The sequence below is a fragment of the Podarcis melisellensis genome (assembly GCF_964234715.1).
Source record: "Podarcis melisellensis genome assembly, chromosome: 5".
In the NCBI taxonomy this organism is placed as follows: domain Eukaryota; kingdom Metazoa; phylum Chordata; class Lepidosauria; order Squamata; family Lacertidae; genus Podarcis; species Podarcis melisellensis.
Genome location: NC_138537.1, coordinates 80,351,640 through 80,376,221, shown reverse-complemented (window position 1 = coordinate 80,376,221; position 24,582 = coordinate 80,351,640). Strand labels below are relative to the sequence as shown.

The window sequence follows — 24,582 nt, the reverse complement described above, 5'->3', positions numbered from 1 at the left end:
AACACTGGACAAACCTGGATATTTCAAGAAGTTTGGAACCAGTTTTTGGCAAGTGTGCCACAAGTCCAGAAGTTAGGCACTCAATGCGCTTTCACAAGGTGTTGCAGCTGGGAAGTACTGCCAGATTTGGACGTCTTGCTGGACCAGACCAAAACTCCCACCATGGTGCTTCCAGCAATGATCAGCATTAGATGCCACTATGAAGCTTGTGAACAAGGCTGTGTATTCGACTGTGCTGCAGCCAGGCTCACATGCTTTCCTGCCCCTACTCTCCAGGAGCACCATAAGCACCTGTTGCTTATTTTCCCTTGTGGCACCAGTGCGACAGGTTAGCTAGTTAACAGGTTAAGCATCCTAAAATTTGAGCAATCAATTAACAACAACAAAAATTTCTTTGTGAGCAGAGATGCCAACCCCGTTTTGGAGACTACCAGGTACCCCGTGAAAACTTCCAACAGTACCTCTTCTAATTTTTGCTCCTTTTTCTTGACGGCTGGACCTTCCGGGACATTTAACTTCTCTGCGGGGGTCCTTGCAGTGAGGACTCTTTTACAACAATTTTAGGAGTCTCTAAATCTTCAGGATAGGTGGGAAGAAAACTTCTCTTTTGGTATTATGCGTCAGTATGGTTAGATCGTAACACAGAGGAACTTGTGATGGAATACTCCCCATCCCAAGTCTGAAGACATCTGTCTGGTCTGGAAGCTTATGAAAGAGTGCAATATGGGTTATTTATGCAGGTGGGAGATATAGGTATTACAGTCTGTTCCTTTGGTCCGTCGTCTTGAAGCTCAGCTGGTATCTAGCGAATGAGAGAGAGGAAGGGAGATTGTAGTGGCAATCCACCAAGCCATCGGTTTCTAGAGAAGGCAGTATTTGTTAAAAAGCAAATGAAGGGTCACATCCCAGTGTTAGCCTTCCACTAACAGAAACAGGAGGTGCAGTTTTCACTTTATTCTCTCTTTCTCCCCCCCCCCCAAAAAAAACCCCCAGAGGTAACCAAATTTTCCAGAGCAGATTTCAGGGCAGCACTGGGTCCTGCAGAGGGGAAACCCTCTCCCCAACACACCCACCCACTAGTGAAGGTTTTGCTAGATTAAAGCCCTTCTGTGTACAGGATTACTTCATTTACAGAAGGTCAACAATGAATAGTAGCCGATGAACTTGAAACAGATATTTCAGTAGTGTTACACATCTTGGAGTTTTAAGGGTACAGCAACAGACCATATTATTCCCCAAGTGAAGTGATCTTCAGGGTACAACTGCATTCTGTGCGCTGAATTGCAGCATTTACAAGCGGTTGTGGACGCTTGGATAATAGATGTACTACATTTCTCTGTGATTCATACCTTCAAAGATATCCATCAAGGGAGTTCCAGGAGTAAGAGGAACATTCCATGCAGTTTCACTTATGGTGTTCAGCAGGGACTTGACTTCAGAGTCAAGAAGATCAACCGTCTTTTCCACCTGCTAATGAAGAAAAGTGAAATTTAGGGTAATTCACTTCTATCAGCATCTCCTGAATTAGCCTGGTTCTGTGGCTTAGCATTTTGTGAGAACTCTGCCAGACAACTTAACTATGGTTTCCTTCCCTCCCTCCCTCCCTCCCTCCCTCCCTCCCTCCCTCCCTTCCTTCCTTCCTTCTTTTATATCCCAACTTTTCCTTCCATGAGCTGGTGTACAAGGTTCTCCCCTCCCCATTTTTGCCTCACAACAACCCTGTGAGGTAGGATGTTAGGCTGAGAGACGCTGACTGCCCCTAGGTCACCCAATGAGATTCATCGCTAATTGTGATTTACTGCCAACAAGCCACTATCAATCTTTTGTCTTTTGTGGCTTATGAATCTTGCCTTGGGCTATGAATTGATGTTGCATGTGAACCATAAGGCTTGTTTGACCACCCTATCGCAGCTGTCCAATCTACAAAGGTCCAAGGCAAGAGCAAGGCTGGAAGAGACGTCAAACATTTAAGAAAAAAAGCCATGGTTTGTCTGGTCATCTGGGGGAACAACTTGTAGTCACTACAAGAAAGTTCTCTGTTTTACTGAATAGGCTCTGGGAGGCTCTTGCATGGGTTTTGGAGGCTTTCGCAAGAGCCTCCCAGAGCCCGGTAAGCAAATCGGAGAGCTTAAAGGTTCTTCCCACGATGGGCTTTTAGGCTCTCCGCCTTGCATGCGTTTAATTTGTTTGATTTCAGCTGGCTGGCTGGCCGCCATGCACATAACACTGCAGCTGTACAAGTTAAATGTGTGTAAGTTGCAAGTCCATTGTACCCCTTGCCTGTTTGGATTCATCACTCCCACAGTGAATGCAGATGCAGGTGGGAGTTCATCCTTTGCAAGCTACATCCACCATAAGCCAACCCTACACCAAGGACTTTGATAAACTACAAGCAGGGAGAGATCTGTAGAGAGCAGGGTTAGCATTTCTGGTCTTGTGCTGCCCTCTAGTGGACAAGGGCGTTGGTTGATTTATTTATTTTTTAATTGATGAGATTAACTGGGCACTGGTCTGGTTTGCATGTACTTGTAATGTTAAACCACCTTCCTCTGGTGTGGTTGATAGGAGAAATGTTTTGGTCTGTTGAGTGTATAAATTTATATTATTTTTATTGTAACAGAACAAAATAAAGCAAATAGAGTTGTAAAGAAAACAAAAACATGAACACATATATTAAACACTAAAAAATAAAAAGAAAATGGTTATTGTGAGCTAATAACAAATGAATTTCTTTACCAAAATCATATAGAACACATTGAAGTCCTAAAGTACCAAGTAATACAAACAGGTTTACCTAATCTTGAACCTTGTTGCTCCAATACACTATGAAAACAATCCTTTTTGCACAAAAACCATCTGACTGGTATTGTCTGGTTCTCGCCATATTTGGAACCTTAACCATATATACACAATGTCCCAAAATCTGATTATCCATTCTCATGAATGGCGTCATCCTCCTCTTCCAGTTACAGAAGCTGATCATTCTGCCTACAGTCAAATTCCCTATTTTCTGTGTACAGTGCCTTTAACATAAAACAAGAGGACCCACTTATAATCTATAAACCTTTAGCACTTCTGGTTACGTTCTTATGTCCTCCCCCAATGCAGGGACGGACTTTGGTAGTTCGGTGCCCTGAGTGAGGACAAAATTTAGCGCCTTCCGTGCTATGCATGCTCTCAAGTGCACTGCGTCAGAGTTTTACGCCCCCTCATCTTGGCACCTGTTCAAAGGAACTGCCGTAAACCCAGCACTGCGAAATGCTATGACTTCAGGTCACAGTAGAGTATATACACCACAGCCCAGCATTTGCTATTTTTGCTGTACTATATATCTGATTAAGGCACGACAGCGTTAAGTACCAGCAACACAGACATTTATAATCGCTTAGCTTGAGGCTTACGTTGATTGTTTGCTGGGGAACATTCTGCCAGATCCCATTTCCAAGGATCTGGTGGAATTTCCTGCCCTAGATCTCCCTCCCAGCTGAAGAGGAGTTTTGATTAATTGCAGCTTAGTGGGTCATCTGAACCCACACAAACTGCAGTTGCTCTTAACTATAATCTACCAAAAACAAAACAAAACCCCAAGCCAACTTCAGACAGTGATTTAGTTTACAAAAACTGTATGCTAGAACATAGTCTTATAACAAGTCAGACTATTGGTCTATCTATCTGATTCAGGGTTATCAATCTGGCCTAGCAGCCATTCTGCAGAGTTTCAGGTAAGAGATTTTCACTAGGCCTACCTGGAGAACTTTCACAAAGAATGTGCAAGCCCCTCATTTTATGATTAACTATAGTTTGGGATTCAGATGCAATGGTAAACTGTAGTTAAAATGGAATGACTTTCTTTAAAGCCACACCAGAGGGAGTGCATCCTGAGGCTCGCATGAGCTCATTCTCATACCTCTGAAAGTTCCATGCAAATACAGCCAGTGAGGGGTTCTTATACGTTGCTGTAAACACATACAAACAGAGGTAAAATAAAAGTGCTGTGTGCAAAACATGTGGATAAAGAATTGAGGCATGAATGCATTTGACAATCAGATTTCTGCAGAGACAAAGGTTTCATGCACAGTCGTACCTTGGTTGTTGAACGCCTTGGTATTCCTACATTTTGGCTCTCGAACGATTGAAACTCAGAAGTGAGTGTTCTGGTTTTCGAACGTTTTTTTGGATGCCGAATGTCTGACGGGGCTTCTGATTGGCTGCAGGAGGTTCCTGCAGCCAATCAGAAGCCGCGCTTTGGTTTCCAAACTTTTGGGAAGTCAAACAGACTTCCAGAACGGATTCCATTCAACTTCCAAGGTACAACTGTACTCCCAAAAGTGATCACGGATCATTTGCATCCACAATGCATGAGCTGTAATAATGAATCCATAGCCCTGCTTGCTGGTATACTGTCACATCTAATTGCCCCTGAACCTTCCCAGCACAGTGGTTCAGATATTATTTGTAAGTGTCTAAAGCAAGATTCATGAAAAGAAAGATGTTGTATTCCCCACCCCACCTCAGTGTGACACAATTACAGATCTCTTCTCCCTTTGACTGTGACCCATATATTGTGCAACCAGATTTTGTGGAAATCCCTGGTATTTTAATTGAGCCATTTTGGAGAGGTACCAAGGAACAGACTGGAAGAGTAACTGTGGCCTGTAACATTGCTCTGCTAGATCGCCTTACCTCTTGGATAATATCTAAGCGCTTATGAATTGTATTGTGTTCATCACACCAGTCATTCTGCTCCAAAATCCCTGGAAGATCAGTGACAGGATCAGCAGCAACTGCAAGAGGGAGGAAAGCAAGCAATATTAAAACTTTGCCTAGGCTTTGTTTTGTTATTCCACACTATATTTAGGTTTAGCAAAAATACTTAGAATCCCCCATGTGTGGGAACATCCACTGAAGAGTTGAACTCTTAAAGGTTCCACAATTCAGAAGAACTGGGACCTCCTTTAGCACCAATGCTCATCAGGGGTGACTCACCACAGAGATGACCTCTTCTTTCTAAAGTTTACTAGTGTGTGGAGGGAAATATGCCAAAGATCACAACTGTGTGGTTTTCAATGTAATACCAAGAGAACAGAACAGGCAATTGAACTCTGTTAGAGTAAGTGGCATTATTTATTGGTTGATTGATCATCTCAGTCGCCCTCCTACATGTTCCAGCTTGTCAATATCCTTCTTAAACTGTGGTGCCCAGAACTGGACACGGTATTCCATTTCTGGTCTGACCAAGGCAGAATAAAGTGGTACTATTACTTCTCTTGATCTTGACACTATACAGTGGTACCTCAGGTTACAGACACTTCAGGTTACAGACTCCGCTAACCCAGAAATAGTACCTCGGGTTAAGAATTTTGCTTCAGGATGAGAACAGAAATTGTGCTCCGATGGCACAACGGCAGTGGGAGGCCCCATTAGCTAAAGTCGTACCTCAGGTTAAGAACAGTTTCAGGTTAAGAATGGACCTCCAGAAAGAATTAAGTTCTTAACCCGAGGTACCACTGTACTTTTGTTGATGCAGCCTGGAATTGCATTAGCTTTTTTTGCTGCTGCATCACACTGTTGACTCATGTTAAGCTTGTGGACTAGATCCTCAATAAATAGTAATATTGTTCATAATATTTATATTGTTTACATCAATAATATTCTGTTGTTGTTAAACACAAGGCAGAAACTGGAGCGCTGTGAGATTAGGTGCATCAGTCCACATAGCGCTAGACCCTAGGAATGTTTACTCTGGCCAACTGAATTCAAGATGACTTACGCAACAGTAAATTAGTATTAGTGCTAATTCTTTACACTGGTTTCTTTATTTTGCCTTTAGCATTGTCTTTATATGAGGGAAGCTGTCTCCTCATAATGGCAACACAAATATCTCTTTTTAAATCTTTATGGAAAGAAAAACAACATGTAATTAAAGAGTAGGGAAAAGGCCCTCCTCAAATATTTGGGCCAACCATCAAACCTTAAAAAGTTTTGTAGTGGAGGCCCCACCCATTTCAGAATGATGAGTGCAACCAAAACTATGTGGAACTCGCTTGCCTCAAAGTCAGGAAAGTTGGTTAAAAGTGTGTGTAATGCTAAACCACCACTGAGCTTTGGAAAATGTTTTTCAGTGGGGGGGACAGCAAATGTCAACAATGTATTCCCTGACTTATTATGAAAGAGGCCACTTTACACAGGAAACTCCCAAGATGTTACTATAAAACAAGTACAAATGCTGCCAGTTTAAGAAAATGTAGGCTGTCAGCAGGTTTTTAACTTGGCATGGTAACAGTGGCGTAGCGTGGGGGGTGCAGGGGGGGGCGGCCGCACAACATCTGGGGGTTAGGGGGCGCAAATCCATGGATTAGGGGGCGCAAATTCACGGGTTAGGGGGCGCAAATTACTTGCCTTGCCCCGGGTACTGACAACCCACGCTACGCCACTGCATGGTAACTCTGCCCTGTGGCTGGTATGTATAATCACCTCAATGAGAAATAATGGAATTTCCAAAAAGAATTTATTTCCATTAATTTACTTCCAGAGAGCATATCCCACAGATCCGTCATATACTTTGTCCCTGCACAACACTGAAAATTTTCAGATTTAAAACTCATCTAAAAACTTCATGCTGCCACAACCTTTTCCTCCCTGCCTGGTTATCCTTTGTTGCAAAACAGTCTTCAGTCATCTCACGTCGGCTGCCCAAAACGTTCACCTCTTCTATCACTCAGGCATATGACTCCCCTCCTCAAATTCCTACCCTGGTTTCCTACATCCAGTGAAATCTCTTCACCTCTCTAGTGCTTTTTTCCCCTGGGGAACGCAGGGGGACACATACCCCTAAACATTTTGTGAATCTTTGTACTTTTGTCCATTTACTGTTCAGTCATTCCTTGGGTTACAGATGCTTCAGGTTGTGTTTTTTCAGGTTATGAACCACTGAAACCCGGAAGTACTGGAACGGGTTACTTCCAGGTTTTGGCAGCCGCGCATGCGCATGTGTGCTAAATCACGCTTTGCGCATGCGCAGAAGCGCTGAATCGCAACCCACGCAAACGCAGGTGTGCAGCTGCAGGTTGCGAACGTGAATCCCACATGGATCACATTTGCAACCCGAGTGTCCACTGTATTTATTTTCCCCGATCTGAACTATAAAATGGTGATTTTCTTGAGTCAAAATGAGAGTACCCCTAAACTTTTTTTTTAAGAAAAAAAGCACTGCCTCTCTCAGAACAGCCTTAGCCTCCATAGGTAGGTTAGGTTGAAACCTGATTAACTGGCCCAAGGTCATTGGGCAAGTTTCTGGGCTGAGTGGCGACTGGAACATGGGTCTCTCAAGTCCTAATCCAACACTAAGGATTAACAACAATACCATGCCAACTATTGCTTTGCTCAGCTATATAAACAGATGAGAGAAAAAGGCAGACAGCATTTTTATTTTGGAATTAACTTTCAAACCACATAATAATTAATGTGAGTTATTATAATTAAAGAGGCAACGTTCCTAGCTGTAGGACACAGAGCCACACACAGCACGATACAACCAGAATAAATATTTCCACATGTGATATCAACATCTGCTCGGAATTTCTTGGGCCACTGAGTAAGAAGCATGGCAGCTTCGAGGTTTTTTGCTGGATGCTTTCCTGGACTCATTGTGACTTATTCCTGATTAAAATATTTCTGTTTTCACTTATGCTGGGGAAACCTCAGCAAGTTTAAAATCCTGTTTTTTAATATATTGGGTACAGCAGGTAAGAGAAACACAATTCTGCAAGATGAAGCACCAGCCAGCGTGGAGGGGGGAAATAGAGTTTGGAGTGAAGTAATCACATGAGCACAACCAGTGGCGTGTAGAAAATGGTCTTTTCAAAATAAAAGCTACCCGAAGGCTGGTTCAGATGTGACATTCATGTTTTACCAAGCTGAAAATGAGCATCAAGCATGCAAGCTCCTCCCTTTTCCATCTTTCCTTCACCAACAAACCAGGATCTCTGCATCAAAGCTGGCACACAGGGAAAGCCTAGTTCACAAGCCCAACACTCATTTCTGGCTTCATATCTTCACAAAGATAAGAACGCTTTAAAGGTAAAGGTAAAGGTACCCCTGCCCGTACGGGCCAGTCTTGCCAGACTCTGGGGTTGTGCGCCCATCTCACTCAAGAGGCCAGGGGCCAGCGCTGTCCGAAGACACTTCCGGGTCACGTGGCCAGCGTGACATCGCTGCTCTGGCGAGCCAGAGCTGCACACGGAAACGCCGTTTACCTTCCCGCTAGAAAGCGATCCCTATTTATCTACTTGCACCCGAGGGTGCTTTCGAACTGCTAGGTTGGCAGGCGCTGGGACCGAGCAGCGGGAGCGCACCCCGCTGCGGGGATTCGAACCTGACTCCAAACTGGGACAAAAGAACGCTTTGCCTGACTCCAAACTGGGACAAAACGTCTAAACTTTAACATGTTGAGCCCAAGCTTAGTGGACTGCATCTTGCTTAAATCTCATTTAACAAGCAGGCAGAAATAGGGCTTTGGAGGTATAGGGTTCATCCAAGTAGATCTGAAATGAGAGTCCTTGGACTGCTTCTGTTTCCCTGCCCACCCATTCCAGATAGCCTTTCTTGCTAAAGTTTGTGGATATCACTGCTTTGTGGGGCGGGGGGCAGAATTGGACTAATTGGACTAATTGCTCTTTAAATGTAAATTTGAGCTGGACTGCACTTGTCCCACCTTCAGAAAATGCACCTATCCCAAGATGAGGCAGCACACACACCTTCAAAGATAGGGAAATGTTGAGCTTTTTGTCTTTTTTTGCCCAAAATTGTTGAGCTTTTTTGGCAAATTCATTTTTTAAAAAAAACGAAGTTTTTGAGCTGTTTTTAAGAAACATAGTCAAAAACAACACTACCAATATGAGTTGGATTTTCCTGGACATTTTTAGTGATTTTTGCCCAGACACAGATATGTCCAGGAAATTCCAGACATATGGCAAGCCTACTAGACACCAAACCACCCCTTCTCCCCTGGAGACCCAACCACAAGCTCTCCTCCAATATCTTGGTCAGCAGCCTAATGCCAAAATTTATGAGGAGGTCCAACCACCAACTTGCCAGAGCAAATGCTTTGCTTGCTATTTGTGTGTGTTTGTTATGCTGTTGCTAAAATACAGCCACGGTGGGGCAGAACCAGTGCAAATGGTGACAAGCCAAGTTTCCTCATAAGCCTGAATAATTTGGTTCAGGCTGTTTCTTGTGATTGCTATCTTCTGTACTCTAGCGTGAGCTAGAGCCTCATAAAGCAGCAGGGTGGAACACAGGTTCTGATGAAACAAAACAAAGATTATTAACAGTGGATTGCTGCCAAGGGTGAGAGTTGATTTCTAGAAAGAAATCTGGGAGCTGATTATACTGAGGTCATTCTCTCCAGCAGAGACCATTTCTTATGCACAGCCTATTTTGATTAACGCAAAAAAACAACCCACCATTTCTTTTCTGAGATATGTAGCCTCAAAGCAGCAATTGTCAAATTGTTCCTGGTGCATTCTCAGTTAACACAGTATGACTGTCAGGCCCAATGGGTCTGGCTCGTTCCCATGTAAACTGAGTCAACCATCTCCCTGGGGTCCTCTCCAATGCACAAAGATTCCTCCTCTAGCAAAGCAACGTGAAACAGGTTCCTTGGAAAATATAGGGACCTGAATGCATGTCTCTCTTATAGCGGGAGGTCAAACAAAAGATCCATAGAGCCGAGGTGATTTTTGCCTGGGTGTTTTTGTCCTACTCGGTTTCGTTTACTTGACAATGTCCCCTCTGTCCAAAATATTACGTCAGGGAAATAAGAACTCACTTGGCTTAATTCTGTGCTTGCTTTGGCCATCCTTCCTTGCGCTTGGGAAGAAGATAAATATTTCTGAGAGGACTAAGAGCATTTTCAATTGCTCTTCAGTGGTAGATGGAGTTATGTGTCTGTGTGATTATGGTGACACTTAGCACCAATAAGAGTTCTTCAGAGTGTTCAAAGTACCTTACATATATTACTTTGGAGTTATAATTCCGACAAGCCTGTAAGATCTGAGCTCCCTGGAATAGTCCATACCCTCCAAGTGTCCCAATTTTCCAGGGACAGTCCCGGAATTACAAAAGTCATCTTGGCTTCTGATTGGATCCTGGAATGTCCTTATTTACCCTGCCAGTGCCGCCGTAGCTGAGCCTGGAGAGGAGGGTGAGCCAGGGCTTATACCGAGCCGTGACAGTGGCTGCCAGGAGACTCCTGTGGCCTCTCCAGGGCCAGTGATGCCAGCCTCCTCCCTTGGGGAGCTTGTAGCGGCTGCTGGAGAGTGGGCAAGGAGGAGGAGAGGCTGTCGCTGCCGTGGCCCAGCCCTGTAAGCTCTCTGAGGGGCAGGCAAAGGGCAGGGCTGCCCTGGGAGGGAAGAAAGTCTTGATTTTAAAAATAATAACACTTTGCGTGTTTGCATCTAAGCTTGCCCCTTTCCAAGATTTACTTATTGGGGTCTGTTTTTCTTTGTGTAAATCTACCAAAGAATAAAATAAAAGCGGGGTCAAGGGGAGTGTCCTGTTGACATAGTTGTATTGGCACCTGCCCTTCTTCCGATAGGAAATGCTCTGTGGCGGGGGTGAGAAACACAACAATGGGGGTGTCTAGTGGGAAAATTCCCTACTTTCATCTGAGGGGTGTTGGAGGGTATTCATTTGTACTCTGCCTTTTGGATCCAAAGTTTCTCCCCCAGCTGGCTACACCTTTCAGTTGCTAACCCATAAAACCTCCCAATTAACCGTAAAAAACAGTGATCTCAAACAATGAAAGCTAAAACCCAACCAGAACGAAACAACCATTCATCAATATGTATTTACTTGATTTGTGTTTGCCATTGTGAAAACTTGCCCCTAACTCCATCTCATAAAATCAGGATCACTTCAAGCCCATGAAGTTACTGTAGGGATAAAATCCTGATTGTGCTATTTGCATTCTAATAATGCGAGCCCAAACCACTGCAGACCACAGTTTTGTGGGTCGTGATAGGAATATAAACCTTAGGATTGGTGTGGGTTTTTTAAAAAAAATATGTTGCAAATATTTCTCTGAGGGGTAGCAAACACAACAAAGCAAACACAACAAAGAGTCTTGTGGTGCCTTAAAGACTAACAAATGTGTTATGGCCACAATAATGTTGGTTTGGCTGTTCCAGACTCACTTATACATTTCACTAGAGGATTGTCCATAGCTATGGAGTCTTAATTAAAACTGTAGCAGACCTGATAAGCTTCTGCATCTTGTGTAAAACCTTTCACACTTGTGCCCATATTATATTTTTATTACTTTAAGGTAAAAGTAGTTGCCATCTATTCCCACACCCTTCCCACGGATTGAGGGAAATTTTCTCTTGTACTCCTCAGGAAATAACTTCAGCTGTAACTGAACATTAGAAGTTTGCAGCTGCCAGAAAGAAATAGCAACCACTGAAAAAGCTGTTTTAGGCACATCTGAGAGTTTGCATGTGCACTGATTTGATTTGAGGTTGGTTGGTTTTTTTAATCTGCAGAGCCCATCGCAAAATGCTTTGGAGATTCCCCTCAGGACAAAACTAGAGGTGATGGTGACAAACCTGTTCACCTGAACCCAGGTATATCCCAAACATGCATATAATAGGGGGCAGATGACCGTTGTTATTTTTTAGAGTAAAAGGAGAGCACAGGTGTTGGGCACGAATTCCTCTGTACCTGCCCATGGCCTCCCCTCCCTCTCACTGCACTGTCCTCCCAGCTTGGCATCTAAGCCCTATGAAGGTTAAAAGTGCTTGTGGGAAGAGGTTGAAGGGACATAATGTGCCATAAAGATGGGGAGGGTTTACCATCTGCCCACCACCTCCAGAACACATACAGAGTGGCTGGGGGGGGGGGGCGGCCCAGCCAGATGGGTGGGGCATAAATAATAAAATTATTATCATCTTCATCAACCTCATCATCATCATTATATACTTGCCTGCTCCTTTTGCTCTAAACAACAGGACACATGCATACAGATCTCGATTTAAATTAGTGGGCTTCTTGCCTCATAGTTTGTTTATCCCTTGATGTCTAGTACTGAGCTACTTAAGAAGAACAACAAATTATAATAAACACGGTAATTTGCTGTGTAATTATGGGAGTTTGCTGCCTGAAAAACACAAGTCCCCTAAAACCTTGGGCATGTTGAACAGGCTGCATAGTTCTTTGCATCCTGCGCATTATCTGTGGGCGCCACAGTTTTCACTTCAATAATACTTAGTATTTGAAGGTACCTGCGCATGTGTGTGCAGGAGCTGGTTTCTATGTGTGCATATTTCTTGCTGGATGGGGAATTGTGTGTGCAGTGTTTGCAATTCCACAGCACACTCCCACTGCTGGTTTGGGAAGCTGTGTACAAGGGGTGTTAGCCTAGCTGCCATCCATATGTATCCTGCAGCTATCCTGCTATTTGTTACAAAATACTATGTTATGATGCATTTCCCCACAAAACAGTTTTGATCCGAACTAAGAAAGAAAAACTGCCTGGCTGTGTTTTAAGCATGTACACATCCTCAAGGCACAAAGCAACTCAAGAAGGTAGTACAACTAAAGCAGATCCAAAAGAGGAAAGTGTGTGTGGGGGGGGGGATCCAAATCAACAAGAAAAGTCCCAACTTGAATGGATTTCAAGTGAAAGGTCTTATTTTGCAACTGCGTCTGCATTTAGTGCTGCTTGCCAATCAACTGATCTGCCTGCAAGTTGGATTAGTTCCACGGCATTTTCCACAAGTGCTCAAAGGTTTACTTCAGTAATTCTTATAACAGCCCTGTAAGGTAGTTCTACATTTTTATTATTATTCCCATACTACAGATTTGAGGCCAAGGTTGAGAGACAGTGGCTTGATCTGGCAACTGAGAACAGAGGCAGGAATTGTCCTGACTTATAGCTTATTACTCACTGCTTCTACATAATGACTAAAGCAAACTCACAAGAGGGAAGCGAGGATCTACAAGTGGGATTTGCAGCCTATGTTTACTGTGATATAGGCTGGCAGGCAGCACCTATATACCTGGATAAAAGTAATTACCGTAATACTTGAAGAAATGCCGCAAAAACAACCTGTCTACACAGCCCTTTAGCATTTCTAGGCAATACCGAAAGAACAGAAAGCATAAGGGGAGGGGTAAATGTTCCCAATGGAGACAGTGTAAGAGAAGCATGAAAGTCTACCCCATGGCAAAAACAAAAATCTTTGCAGATTTAAAGCAATGTCTAGCAAGGATTTTTATACCCTGTTCATTTCAGTGAAACAGTTAAACACTGGCAAAATTTTCTTCTACTGAAATAAATTTTAGCCAAATCTTATGCAAATTAATTCAGAAGTGGGACCCAATAAATTCAATTAGACTCCGAAGTACGTATGCATAGAGCTGCAGCCTTCATATTGTTTGCCTTCGCTAGATTGCACCCTTATTCAAGAATGGCAGTGTGTGATACAAAGGTAACTTTAAAACATTTCTACATGCTAAAAGTAAAAAATCCAGCATCGTTCAAACCATTTTCCCTGCTACACAGTCCAATAAAACAACTTAGAGTGGCAAACACAGCCCTATTAACCAAGAAAAAGCTTTAGAGGTAGGCTAACAAGCATCTTCATTACTAGCTTCTTGAAACACCGAAATTCTCACAGCAATATAATTCTTAAGCTCTCCAAAACTGAATGCTGTTCAGAGTGCCATATGACTGACTGGCAAAGGTAAATCGCACTTGAACCTGCATACCATTTTGGTGATATTACTCTGACTTTTGGCGAAGCCTGACAAGTACGCATATTTTTGAGCCCTATAAAAGTTTATAGTTTGCGTCTATAAAACACAATCTCCAATTGCACAGAGGTCATGCTTATTATATAGGGTTTTCCTTATGTGAACTTCAGAAGTTAAAACATCCCACTGGCTGTTTTGAACCAAGAATGAGCACATTGTATTTCTATCCATCTCTATCGATTTGCTTCCGATGGCTGCTCTTCCCTCGAGCAGATAATGCTTCTAACAAGCTGCCAGTTTTGAAAGACTTACCCAATCCTTGTCCATTCAGCATTAAAATAAAAAGCAGAGGCCAAATGCAAAGCATAGTTTCAGAGGCTCCGTCCGGAGGAATCTCTCCTGGTCCAGCAGATGAAGAGAAATAAGCAGCCTCTCTCCTCAGTATGCACTGGCCCTCTGCAGAACAGTTTGGATTGGCAGCCAGAGAATTGGGAGGAAATAGTCTCTGGCTGCTGAGCCAAGTTTCTTAGGCGGTCCTCGCCTTCCTTTCTCCCCACCCCCATCCAAGCCACCCTTTAAACTCCACGTAGGGAACAGTCACCCAGGGAAACCCATTCTAGGCCAAATCTGCTGAAGCGAAAGGTGGGCGTGTAAGAGTTTGTTATTTACTTATATGGAGCATGAATGGAATGTGCCGAAAAAGAGCTCCACTGAATACAACCAATTGGATCAAGCACAAAGCAGCTGCCTTGGATTTCTGTATGCATAGTTTTTAATCACTCTGCAGGAGAGAACAAAGTGGGGTTCACCAGTCAGGCCTATTACTTGTTTGATTAGATTTCTTTAAGAATTCCACTCTGTCTTGAAAGCTCAGCACAGGTTACTATAGTTCCAGTATTTTACATGTACTCACAAACTTAAGATTCCCCGCAGAAACATAAATCAGAGGCATAGGAAATAGGCTTTATACCACGTCAGACAAATAATTTATCACACCCAGCATTGTCCACTACAGAGATGGGGAACCTTTTGGGCTTCAGAGGCCAGATTGCACCCTGGGGGCCAACACTGACGGTGGGTGGGACAATTCACCAGCTCAAATCCCTTGTGTGGCTTTCCACACAAGGGATTTTGAAAGCTAGCTGGCTATCAGGTGCTTGGGAACTGCAGCACAAGGGGAATTGCCTGCCTTACGCTTCCTGCTTTGGAAAGCCCAAAGCATAGTACTGGCAAAACATGGGCGTATCCAGGATTTATGGGGGGATTTATGGATGACCCACCTGTCATCATCCTCTGTCTGGCTCCATCTAGCAGATTTGGAATGAAATGTCTCAGCAACTCTTTTAAATTACTTTCTTTTGACCCCAACTGCTCAGAAAAATCTCTCAAAACCTTTCTACAATTTCTACTTTTAGTTAGTAAAAGATTCTCATTTTTTACTTGATTTAAGGGGCAGCTGCCCCCCTGTTCCCCCCAAATACACCCATGTGACAGAGCACTTCTTCCCCTACCCATTGACTGTTTGGGGGTGGGGGGAGTGAAGGAACGCTGCATTTTTCAAGTCCTTCTCACAGCCAACGCCCTCAATGGGTATTTAGGACCCCCAGACAACAGCTGACAAGCGGGGGGGGGGGGGAGGTCAAATCCTGATGATTTGGCTGCAGTGCCTGTTCCCTGCTGTGAACAGACATGTGCAGTGAACACAAAATCAAGAGAATTGTGCTCTTTTGTCTTTCCCATCAGCTGATGTCATGAGAAGCTGACTGACAATTGGGCGTGGTTTGGGGAAAGTAGTATCATGGGACAAGACTGACCTGCAGACTGGGGGTCCCCCACTCTGGTCTACACTGACTAGAAGCAAATCCGTTAACGTCTTGAGCTTGAATCCTAGAACAATAGGCAGGTAGGATTCTAGAATGCAGCAACTTGATTGGCCGGTAGGAGCTGTCCAATATGGCTCCAGTAGGGGAGTTTGAATCAGCCTATCAGGCATGACTGATGGTGTAAATAAGGTATATATAGCCTCGGGGTCTGGGCGGGGGAAAGACACAGGATGATTCACTGTTTTCACTATGAGCTGAAATAAACACATGAAAACCCGATGGCTCTACACTGAATAAAATCTCAAGGTCCCTAGGTGGCGTCTTTCCCACTCCTCCCTGGAAATGCTGGGGTCGGAACCTGGGATCTCTTGCGTACAAAACAATATCTTAGCCACTACATTTCACTAAAATGGTTTATCAACTGCTGTATTAATTTATTACTGTTGTACTTTTACCCCACCCTTTCTCCAAGGAGATCTCAGGGCAGATTCCATAGGAATGGCCACATTTTACTTGAACATCAGCCCAGAGGGGTTGCTTAGGCTAATATGGGGGGGGGCACCTGTGCTCCTCCAGATGCTGTACAACTCTCAACATCTCTCATCAATGGCTATACTGTGGTACCTCGGGTTAAGTACTTAATTTGTTCCGGAGGTCCGTTCTTAACCTGAAACTGTTCTTAACCTGAAGCACCACTTTAGCTAATGGGGCCTCCTGCTGCCGCCGTGCCGCTGGCGCACGATTTTTGTTCTCATCCTGAAGCAAAGTTCTTAACCCAAGGTAATATTTCTGGGTTAGCGGAGTCTGTAACCTGAAGTGTATGTAACCCGAGGTACCACTGTACTGCCTGGGGCTGGTGGAAGCTGGAGCCCAACAAGAAAAACAACATGTAAAAAATAGGGACTGGGTGTTTTTAAACAACAACAATAACAACCACCCAACAATTTAAAATACAGCTGCAAGTTTGCCATACAGTCTTCTTCAGTGGTGGAGATTGTTTACTGCTTCAGAATGGATCCAGAATACACAATAGCTCAGGAATCTTTAAACAGGGTTGTAAACAAAACTGAGATACTGTATGTTCCATGCCACTGAAGACTATGTTCAAAATGCATTTGGCAGGGCAGCAGAAAGTGTTCTTAATTTGCAAGATATTTTGGAAAATCGTTTGTTCACTATACATTCAGACACTTCGTAAGGGATCATAACCCAATTTCACATGGTGGTCCCAAGGAGCACGAGCTCCTGGGATCGAGCCTTTTTGGGAGGGCCCAATGTCCAAGAAGAGCAGAGTCCCTTCAATTTAACCCCAATACCAGTTGTGTATTAGCAGAGCTACCTCAAAAAGTGTGTGTTATTTTCCATTTGAGCAGCAGCATTAGTCAAAAGCTATGCCACAAACAGGCTGACATTTTTGAATAGTCTTCAACAGCAGTCTCAGGTAAAGCACTATGGCAGGGTTTTTCAATCTTTTGGGGGCCACATTTAGAAGTCTGGAAAAACTAGTTGGCACTACCATAAAATGGTTGTCATTGGAGGGGTGCGGTGGCTGCACAGTAACAAAATGGCTGCTGATCTGACCTGCCTTTTCATAAAGGAGAAATCACTCCCCAAGGAAATGAGTGCAAGACAGAGGTTGAGGCGGAGCCCCAGATACAAAACCACATGCTTGCCTTTACAAAGCACAACAGAACAACCCATTTCACAGAAAGGAAACTGACAATGCTTACCAGAGAAGACTTTGCCCAAGAGTGCTCATGTGTCTTCAATAGTCAAATGGCAGAGTTTGTTCTGCATCACATTTTAAGGCCATTTTCATCCTTTCTGTACCCTCTCTTAGTTTTATGAGCCTGTCTGTTTAAAGAAGCATTATCTTCCCACACATGATTCCAGGTATAATAATAGCAGTAAAGCACACTGGTGTTTTTAAAGAGCAACTCAAGAGAAGTATTCAATTCAAAATAATGCCACGGATTTTTGGCACCATAATAGCCTGGAAAGCAAAAGCATTCCTTCGTATCTTTAGTCCTAATATGGACTATTCTGAGAAACCAGTGAAATCATGTGAATAAGAGGTTTGAGCAAAATCTGAGATTCAGTAATGCCTTCAAGATGGCAGCAGGTGCAGGGACTATCACCCTAATGCGATAGCCAGTGTTTTTATTCTATCTGGTTAGGTGTTGAGAGAGTGGGCACATGGTTGCTAAGCAACTGCCACCCCAATCCCTCAATTCTACTGGATATCAGTAACAACAAGTTCATATTTTGTTTGCAAAGATCATAAAATGGCAAAAAAGTGTACATACCCTTCAGTTGCAAAAGAGAGAAAATGAATGCTGATGAATCTGATACTCGCTATATATATATATTTCCCTTGGCTATAGTAGATATTTTCTGGGGGTGCTGATGTGGAGTTATAGGCACTAGGTTCCTGGGAAGGTTTCTATACCTTCAAGAGTTGAGTAGAAGAGGGAATCTTGGCAGTTGCTGCTCTTATTATGGTTCAGCTGGGGGCCAGAAAAATGGCAGGTTGCTGTTAAAGGTACAGAAGCAGGACCTATGAAAAGGGGTTGGCAGCCCCAGCTCCTTTACAGGATGCTGAGCGGAAGAAAAGCAGGTGTGCCATAGCTGCTTGCCTTATTCTTCTTATTTACCTATACCTGCAATGCAGATATATGGTTCTCTCTGTGCCCATTTTATCCTGCAACACTATACCCCATGCAGGGATGTATTATGATGAAGGGCAGGCTATAAAAATCAACAAACAACCCTGCGAGGTAGGTCAGGCTGACAGCGTCTGGCTCAAGAGTCACTCCCTGTTCCACTTCTGTCGGAAAGGTGCCTGCGAGAAGAAGGGGAGATTGTGGGGAGAGGTCACCCCTGTGGTAGTAGCTGCATGCGGGAAAAGTGCCGAGCAACCAGGCCCTAGCAGCTGGGGGAGTAACACCTGTAGCTCTCTGGATGCTATTGGATTCTATCATAATTTCTGACTGCTGCCTGAGTTAGCCAATGGGAGTTCGGAAAGCCAGAGTTTCCTCCGGTCTAGAAGCTGGTGTTTGGCACTGATGGTGACCAGCTGCAAAGGAAGGCAGGGCTTCTTTCTCTTTCATGGTTGCGTAGGAAAGAGATGTTCAGCAGGTGCAGTTATCTTACCCTGTAATGACAAGCTAGGATTTGCACTTTACACATGCTGGGGCACAGGAACCCTGTCCTCCTGTACAAACATCTGTTCATGCTATGGGCTGTGCATAGACAAAGAAGTGTGTTAGCGGTCCCTGAGTTGAGCTTTACATAGATAGCTGATATTGATAATCAGAAATCTGGAAGACGCCCTAATACATACATACGCACGATTGGGTATGTATCTATATACTGTATTTTTCCATGTATAACATGCCCCTATGTATAAGATGGCCCCTATTTTGGGGGACTCCAATTTAAGAAAATGAGGGGAGATGGGCCAGAGTTGTTGAGCTTTTCTTGGGAGGGAATGCTGAAAATAACTCACCAGACTGACAATCGCACTAGTCACAGATGCCACAAAGTATCTGCCCACTCGCCAGCAGCAGCCAGCAAGCGCACACCCAATTGCTGCATAGTCACATGTCCAAGAACAACTGGCCTGCATAACGATGCATATAACTACCTAATGAGAACCATGTGTCATGAAGGGAGGGGGCACTGGGAGGCCTCCCTGAAGAGCCAAGTCTGTTCAAGCACAATCTGGCTTGTACTACGCTGAGACATCCTGCCAGCAGCGAGTGAGTCAGACTCCTGAAAAAATGTCTTTGGGGGTTTTCGGTGCCAATATCTGGTGCTAAGTATTGTTTGCCGAAGCTGAGAAAAGCTACACTGGTTCCAGGCCTGCCCTTCAGGACTGCTTGAAGAAAGGTGGGGCTTTGTAGTGACAAAGTGTGGTCTGTTTTCTGTTTTTAAAAGAGAAGTTGGTTAAATTTCCCAAACTGAGCCCAATGTGCAACATACATGCTTCCTTTCTTTTCTGTGACCATATGCCACCAGCTGCCTGTGTCCACTTCAGTAGGACAAATACTGAAGTAGTTTAGAGATGGATCCCCTAGATCAGGCTTTCCCAAACTTGGGTCTCCAGCTGTCTTTGGACTACAACTCCCATCATCCCTAGCTAGCAGGACCAGTAGCCAGGGATGATGGGAACTGTATTCCAAAACCTGCTGGAGACCCAAGTTTGGGGAAACCTGTCCCAGATGATGGGCAGTGCCCAACATTTGCTTCCTGAGAAGGCACCTAAATCACATTGGTGATGTAACCCTTGAAAAATAGTTTCTTTGGAAGGTCCAGTCACAGCAGAGAAGGGTGGACATGCATTCGCAACATATCCGATGTGCATAACACGGATGGGGTATGTTTTATAGGTTCCAAGATCAGGAAGTGCCCGTAGTCAATATGTGCTTGCATTTTTGTGGTACTTTTCATTGACATTGGGGCAAAAGTTTGATATAGAAACGGAGGTGCAGTGAGAATACCTGGGTTGGTCCAAAGTCAGCTAGCAGCAGACTTCACATCGAATGCACGTCAACTCTTCCTCTATTTCAAAGAAGCCAGTAGCTGCTAATATTGTGAGTGCAGCTGCCCTCCTAACCCTGCCATCCTTGCTGCTTACCTGGACTTGGCAGGGACAGAGCAGTGGCAAAGCTGGAGCTGTGCAAGTAAATGGGTGGGACCACTGCCACTAATCTGGAGTTCCCACAAAGCCCTGATTTTGACGCTGCCCCACCCTAGACCCATCCAGGTAAGTAGCAGCAACACTGGTGTCAGGAGGGCAGCTCCACCCCACTGCAGTCACCACTGCTACATTTCAAGCTTATTGGAACTTAAGGTAAAGGGACCCCTGACCATTAGGTCCAGTCGTGGCCGACTCTGGGGTTGTGGCGCTCATCTCGCTTTATTGGCCGAGGGAGACTGTGTACAGCTTCCGGGTCGTGTGGCCAGCATGACTAAGCTGCTTCTGGTGAACCAGAGCAGTGCATGGAAACCCCGTTTACCTTCCCACTGGAGCGGTACCTATTTATCTACTTGCACTTTGATGTGCTTTCGAACTGCTAGGTTGGCAGGAGCAGGGACCGAACAATGGGAGCTCACCCCGTCGCAGGGATTCGAACCACCGACCTTCTGATCGGCAAGTCCTAGGCTCTGTGGTTTAACCCACAGCGCCACCCGTGTCCCGGAACTTATTGGAACTTACTTGGGAGTAAATCAAGTACTGTATTGGCCCGAATATAAGCCGCACCCGCAAATAAGCTGCACCTTTAAAATTCAAGACTTATTTGCTGGTGCAAGCTGCCTCCTGGCAGGGCTGCCCTGAACGAGGGATGGCTGGCTCTCGGCGCCCTGCTTCCCAAGCCAGCACCCGGTTTCTAGCGTGCTGGGCGCCTGCCTCCTGGCACTACTGCCTCCCAGCACTCCTGGCACTACCTCTCCAAGCCGGCGTCAGGGGAGGCTTTGGCGCTGCGGGCTGTGCACCATTGTCCTGCACACACACACCCCGATGGCCCTCCTGGGCAGCTGTTTCAGCAGCGAGACCGTAAGGGTAAGCCACACTTAATTTTTCACAATCGGAATTTGGGGGGAAAGTGCGCCATATATGTGGGCCAGTACTGTGTAAGACTGAGTTAGAGACACTGGCCAGGTGCTCTGAGCCGCTCTGGGGGCACAGCTTGCCCAAAAAGTTACCAAACTGTACAACTAAAGAAAATAACCTGGGGGAGAGATGACAGCTTTGCCTCCTTGCTTTCTGGGAAATGACCTAAAAGTAAACCCCAAAACAAAACAGCCAAACAGTTAGTTGATTCCCTGGCTGACAGGCTGCTGAAAGACTTACTCCAGATTTAATTTCCCTTTTCTATTGGTTGAGTCCATCCAGAGTAAGAGTTCTGGAGTGGCACTAAGCTGGTCGTGAAGCTTGCTTTTAAACGCAGAGTGAACTGTGATTCAGAGCTAAGTCGGTCTAATTGGACACAGCTGGAAGAAGGGGAAAGGGATTTAGATCAATAGGAGTCTAGAACAGCCTAAGAGACTTTGAATGTTTAAGCTTGCAGCTACTTACACTGATTGGAAAGGAAAGAAGTTTAGGTATTCCATTTTGACATGCCTGATGGATTGTGTAAGGCAGAGGTTTTCAACATTTTTTAGTCCACAGCTCCCCTGACTAACTACATTATTTCTGTGACACCCTGTGGGGCTCAGAAACTGTTATGTCACACCCCTTGCCTGCAGAGCTGGCAGCTTCTCAGTCTTTTTCGAACACCCTACCTTGGGGAGTCTTGCCTCAGCCTCCTCTCCAATCCCACCCCTGGTCAGCTGCCTCCCCTACGTCAGAGAGGTGCCCTCTACAGTTGTTGGGGAAATATACTCTTTTTATTTCATATCCATGAGCTTTAAGCCCACAGTTCAGTGACACCCTTGGCTCCAGGTTAAACCAAGAGCGTTTGCTGCTTGGGAACCATCCCAGAGGTATTTTTCCTCTGAAAAGATAGGTACCTTAAGATGCTTGTAACAATGAACTACATTCCTTGTTTTTTGTCTTTTTCCTGCCCTGCTACTAGTCCCTGTCCTGATTTTAGCTACCTGGAACAACACAAGATTTTTAAAAATGTATTTTTAAGTGCCCTGTACCAATTAAAAACCTTCTCCCATCATGTTTTGTGCTTGAACAGTGTGGCAGCACTGACAGGGGAAATAGGAACATTCCAAGATCATACCAGAAGCTTTCGTCATTCCAGGACTGTCCCTGGAAAATCGAGACACTTGGAGGGTGTGCAAGTGGTAGTATTTAGTCCCATGCTGTGAAAAGCTTCAGAGGCTGATTTGTACTTGTGTAGATAAAGTTAAAGAGCTGGACTGCATCCCCCCCCCCCCAAATGGCTGGCAGCCATATCTGGACCTCCTACACTGCTTTCTGTTCCTGCCTAAAGTTGATCATTGTCTCCAGAGACCACCACTTCTGGATTTGAATGTTGTCCCAGATTACGGGCATCATGCCTTTCCCCTTTGGGGAGTCATCTCAGCCTGGCCTGCTCCTTCAGAGATGAATCCTGGCCTACATTGACCCTGCATTTGGCTTCACCTTTCGGTGCCTGTTCAATCTCTCTGTCCCCTGATCTTGTCGACCCTGATCCTCTCAAGGCCACTTACACACTTACTCTTAGCAGCCCACAGAGATTCGCAGATCAGAAAGCAAGCTGGCCCGGTTATCTTTCGCAGTTGGTGCTGTAACCATTTAGGTGGAGGAGGACATTATGAGGACACTTCTACATGCCTTTATCTCATTGGAAAATCATGGTATTTGATAAAGTGAAAGCATCTTTTGCTGTGCTGAAGGCTTTGGTAATAACTGGCCACAGGGGTCATTCATTGTCAAAGGAACAGACAGGAGAATCACACGGGAAAGCTTAGCAGGATCAGGCTTTAAATAGCCAGCGTCCTCTCAGTGTGTCTGCAAACACACCCCTTCCTTGTGAAATGTAGAAGCAAAGAGAAGAACCAGCCATACTATGAGGAGATGGTCCATATGGCACCTGAACTGACTAATATATGTGCAAGCAATTTGCTGAAATATGCGGTGAAACATCTGCAGGGGAAAGCTAATGTGGGTTATAGCAGTTAGAATACCAAGGTAGGACAAGGGAGAGTTGGGTTCAAATCCCTGCCCAGTCACGAAGCTCACTGATATTATAATCTTTTACATCGGGGTTGGGGAACTTCAAGCCCTGTGGCCAGATGAGGTCCCCCAGCTCACTTGTGATCCTCTCCATGCCACACCCATTTCCCCAGCCACACTTTTAATCTGGTTGGAATGTTTCCTTGAATTTTGATAACTAGTTTGAGAATGTTTTTCTTAGCTACCTGGGGCACACAGACGGGAAACGTCAGAGAGAATAGGAATGTGTTCTAACTTGAGGGTTACTCCCAGTAAGTTGATCTGGTTCTCAAAAACTTTTGCAATTGAATAAGAAGATATTAAACCCAAGAAAGCATATAGCTCATACCAGCGTCCAACCATTTATCTATCCCTAGACTGCTGTGATCTCTTAGTGGGACAAAGTACAAATGTGTGAGTCTGCTGTGTAATATTATTGGTTGTGCAGAATGGGCTTCTTTCTCTTTAGCTTGGCACTTAATGAAGGTCTTCATTAGAGCTGGGCAATATATCAACATTGTGATATAACACCAGCTAAACATCACAATATACCAATATATCACAATGTCTGAAATAAGGATGGAGCTATGTAGAGGCATTGGCTGGCTTCAGGTTTTCCCAAATCATGGTTTCTGCATAGCAGATGCAGACACACACACACACACACAATTCACGATATATTGCGAGGTCAAAAATATTATGGTGTGGACTTCAAGCTGGCTTTGGACAATATATCAATATATCGCCCAGCCCTAGTCCTCATTAATGATATCTGAGACCAGTGACTACTCCAAGCCACTGAAGCTTGTATCCAACCCCAACTGGTTGTAAGCTTGGAAATATAGTTTGAATGAATGCAGGCAGAACTTAGAATACAAATTGAGTTGAGAGCTTGCAGAAGCTGTTGCCAAGAGATTTCCGGGTGGCAGAAGTAGCTTGCCAAGATCTTGGGGTGCTTCACTGCTTTTGGTACAGGATTACTACTGCTTGCATTCATGTATGCTTCTTTCCCATCTGTTGTGCGCCTGTATGTTTTGTAAACAAACAGCTTATTCCAAAAAGCACCACAAGGCTCCAGTACCTTTGCCATACAAAGGAGGCCAATGCTATAAAGTTGAAACTGTCTATCAGTAAAGGGAGTGCGAATGGATAAACTATAGACTTAGCCAAACCACTGGGCAATATGTACAAGCAATTGCCTGGCAGAAGTTCATTAGGGATGGACGTAGGTGGAGGCCAGACTGAAGTTCGTTTTTTGGGCATCAATAGAAAGTGCACCAGGATAATCTGACACCAACCAATAATAGTAACAGAGGAAGGATGCTGAAT

General features: G+C 44.5%; 2 protein-coding genes across 3 annotated transcripts in view; one reads left to right on the top strand and one right to left on the bottom strand.

Moving 5' to 3' along the window:
- Positions 1-71: 71 nt before the first annotated feature.
- Positions 72-14,258, bottom strand: PLAC9 (placenta associated 9). Of its 2 annotated transcripts, none has more exons than XM_081913867.1 (4): positions 14,068-14,258; positions 4,684-4,784; positions 1,350-1,467; positions 72-802 (listed from the first exon to the last, which is right to left on the bottom strand). In XM_081913867.1, the coding sequence occupies exons 1-4, from the start codon at positions 14,120-14,122 to the stop codon at positions 792-794; spliced, it is 285 nt and encodes a 94-aa protein (XP_081769993.1). In that variant the 5' UTR covers positions 14,123-14,258; the 3' UTR covers positions 72-791. The 2 variants fall into 2 exon arrangements, with proteins under 2 accessions (XP_081769993.1, XP_081769992.1); XM_081913866.1 differs by having other exon boundaries at positions 1,350-1,470; positions 14,068-14,249.
- Positions 1,363-24,582, top strand: part of SRR (serine racemase) — a 54,757-nt gene continuing 31,537 nt past the window's right edge. Inside the window, exon 1 of the mRNA XM_081913693.1 lies at positions 1,363-1,495. The gene's annotated coding sequence lies outside the window, so the exon portion shown is untranslated. The remainder of the gene's footprint in view (positions 1,496-24,582) is intronic.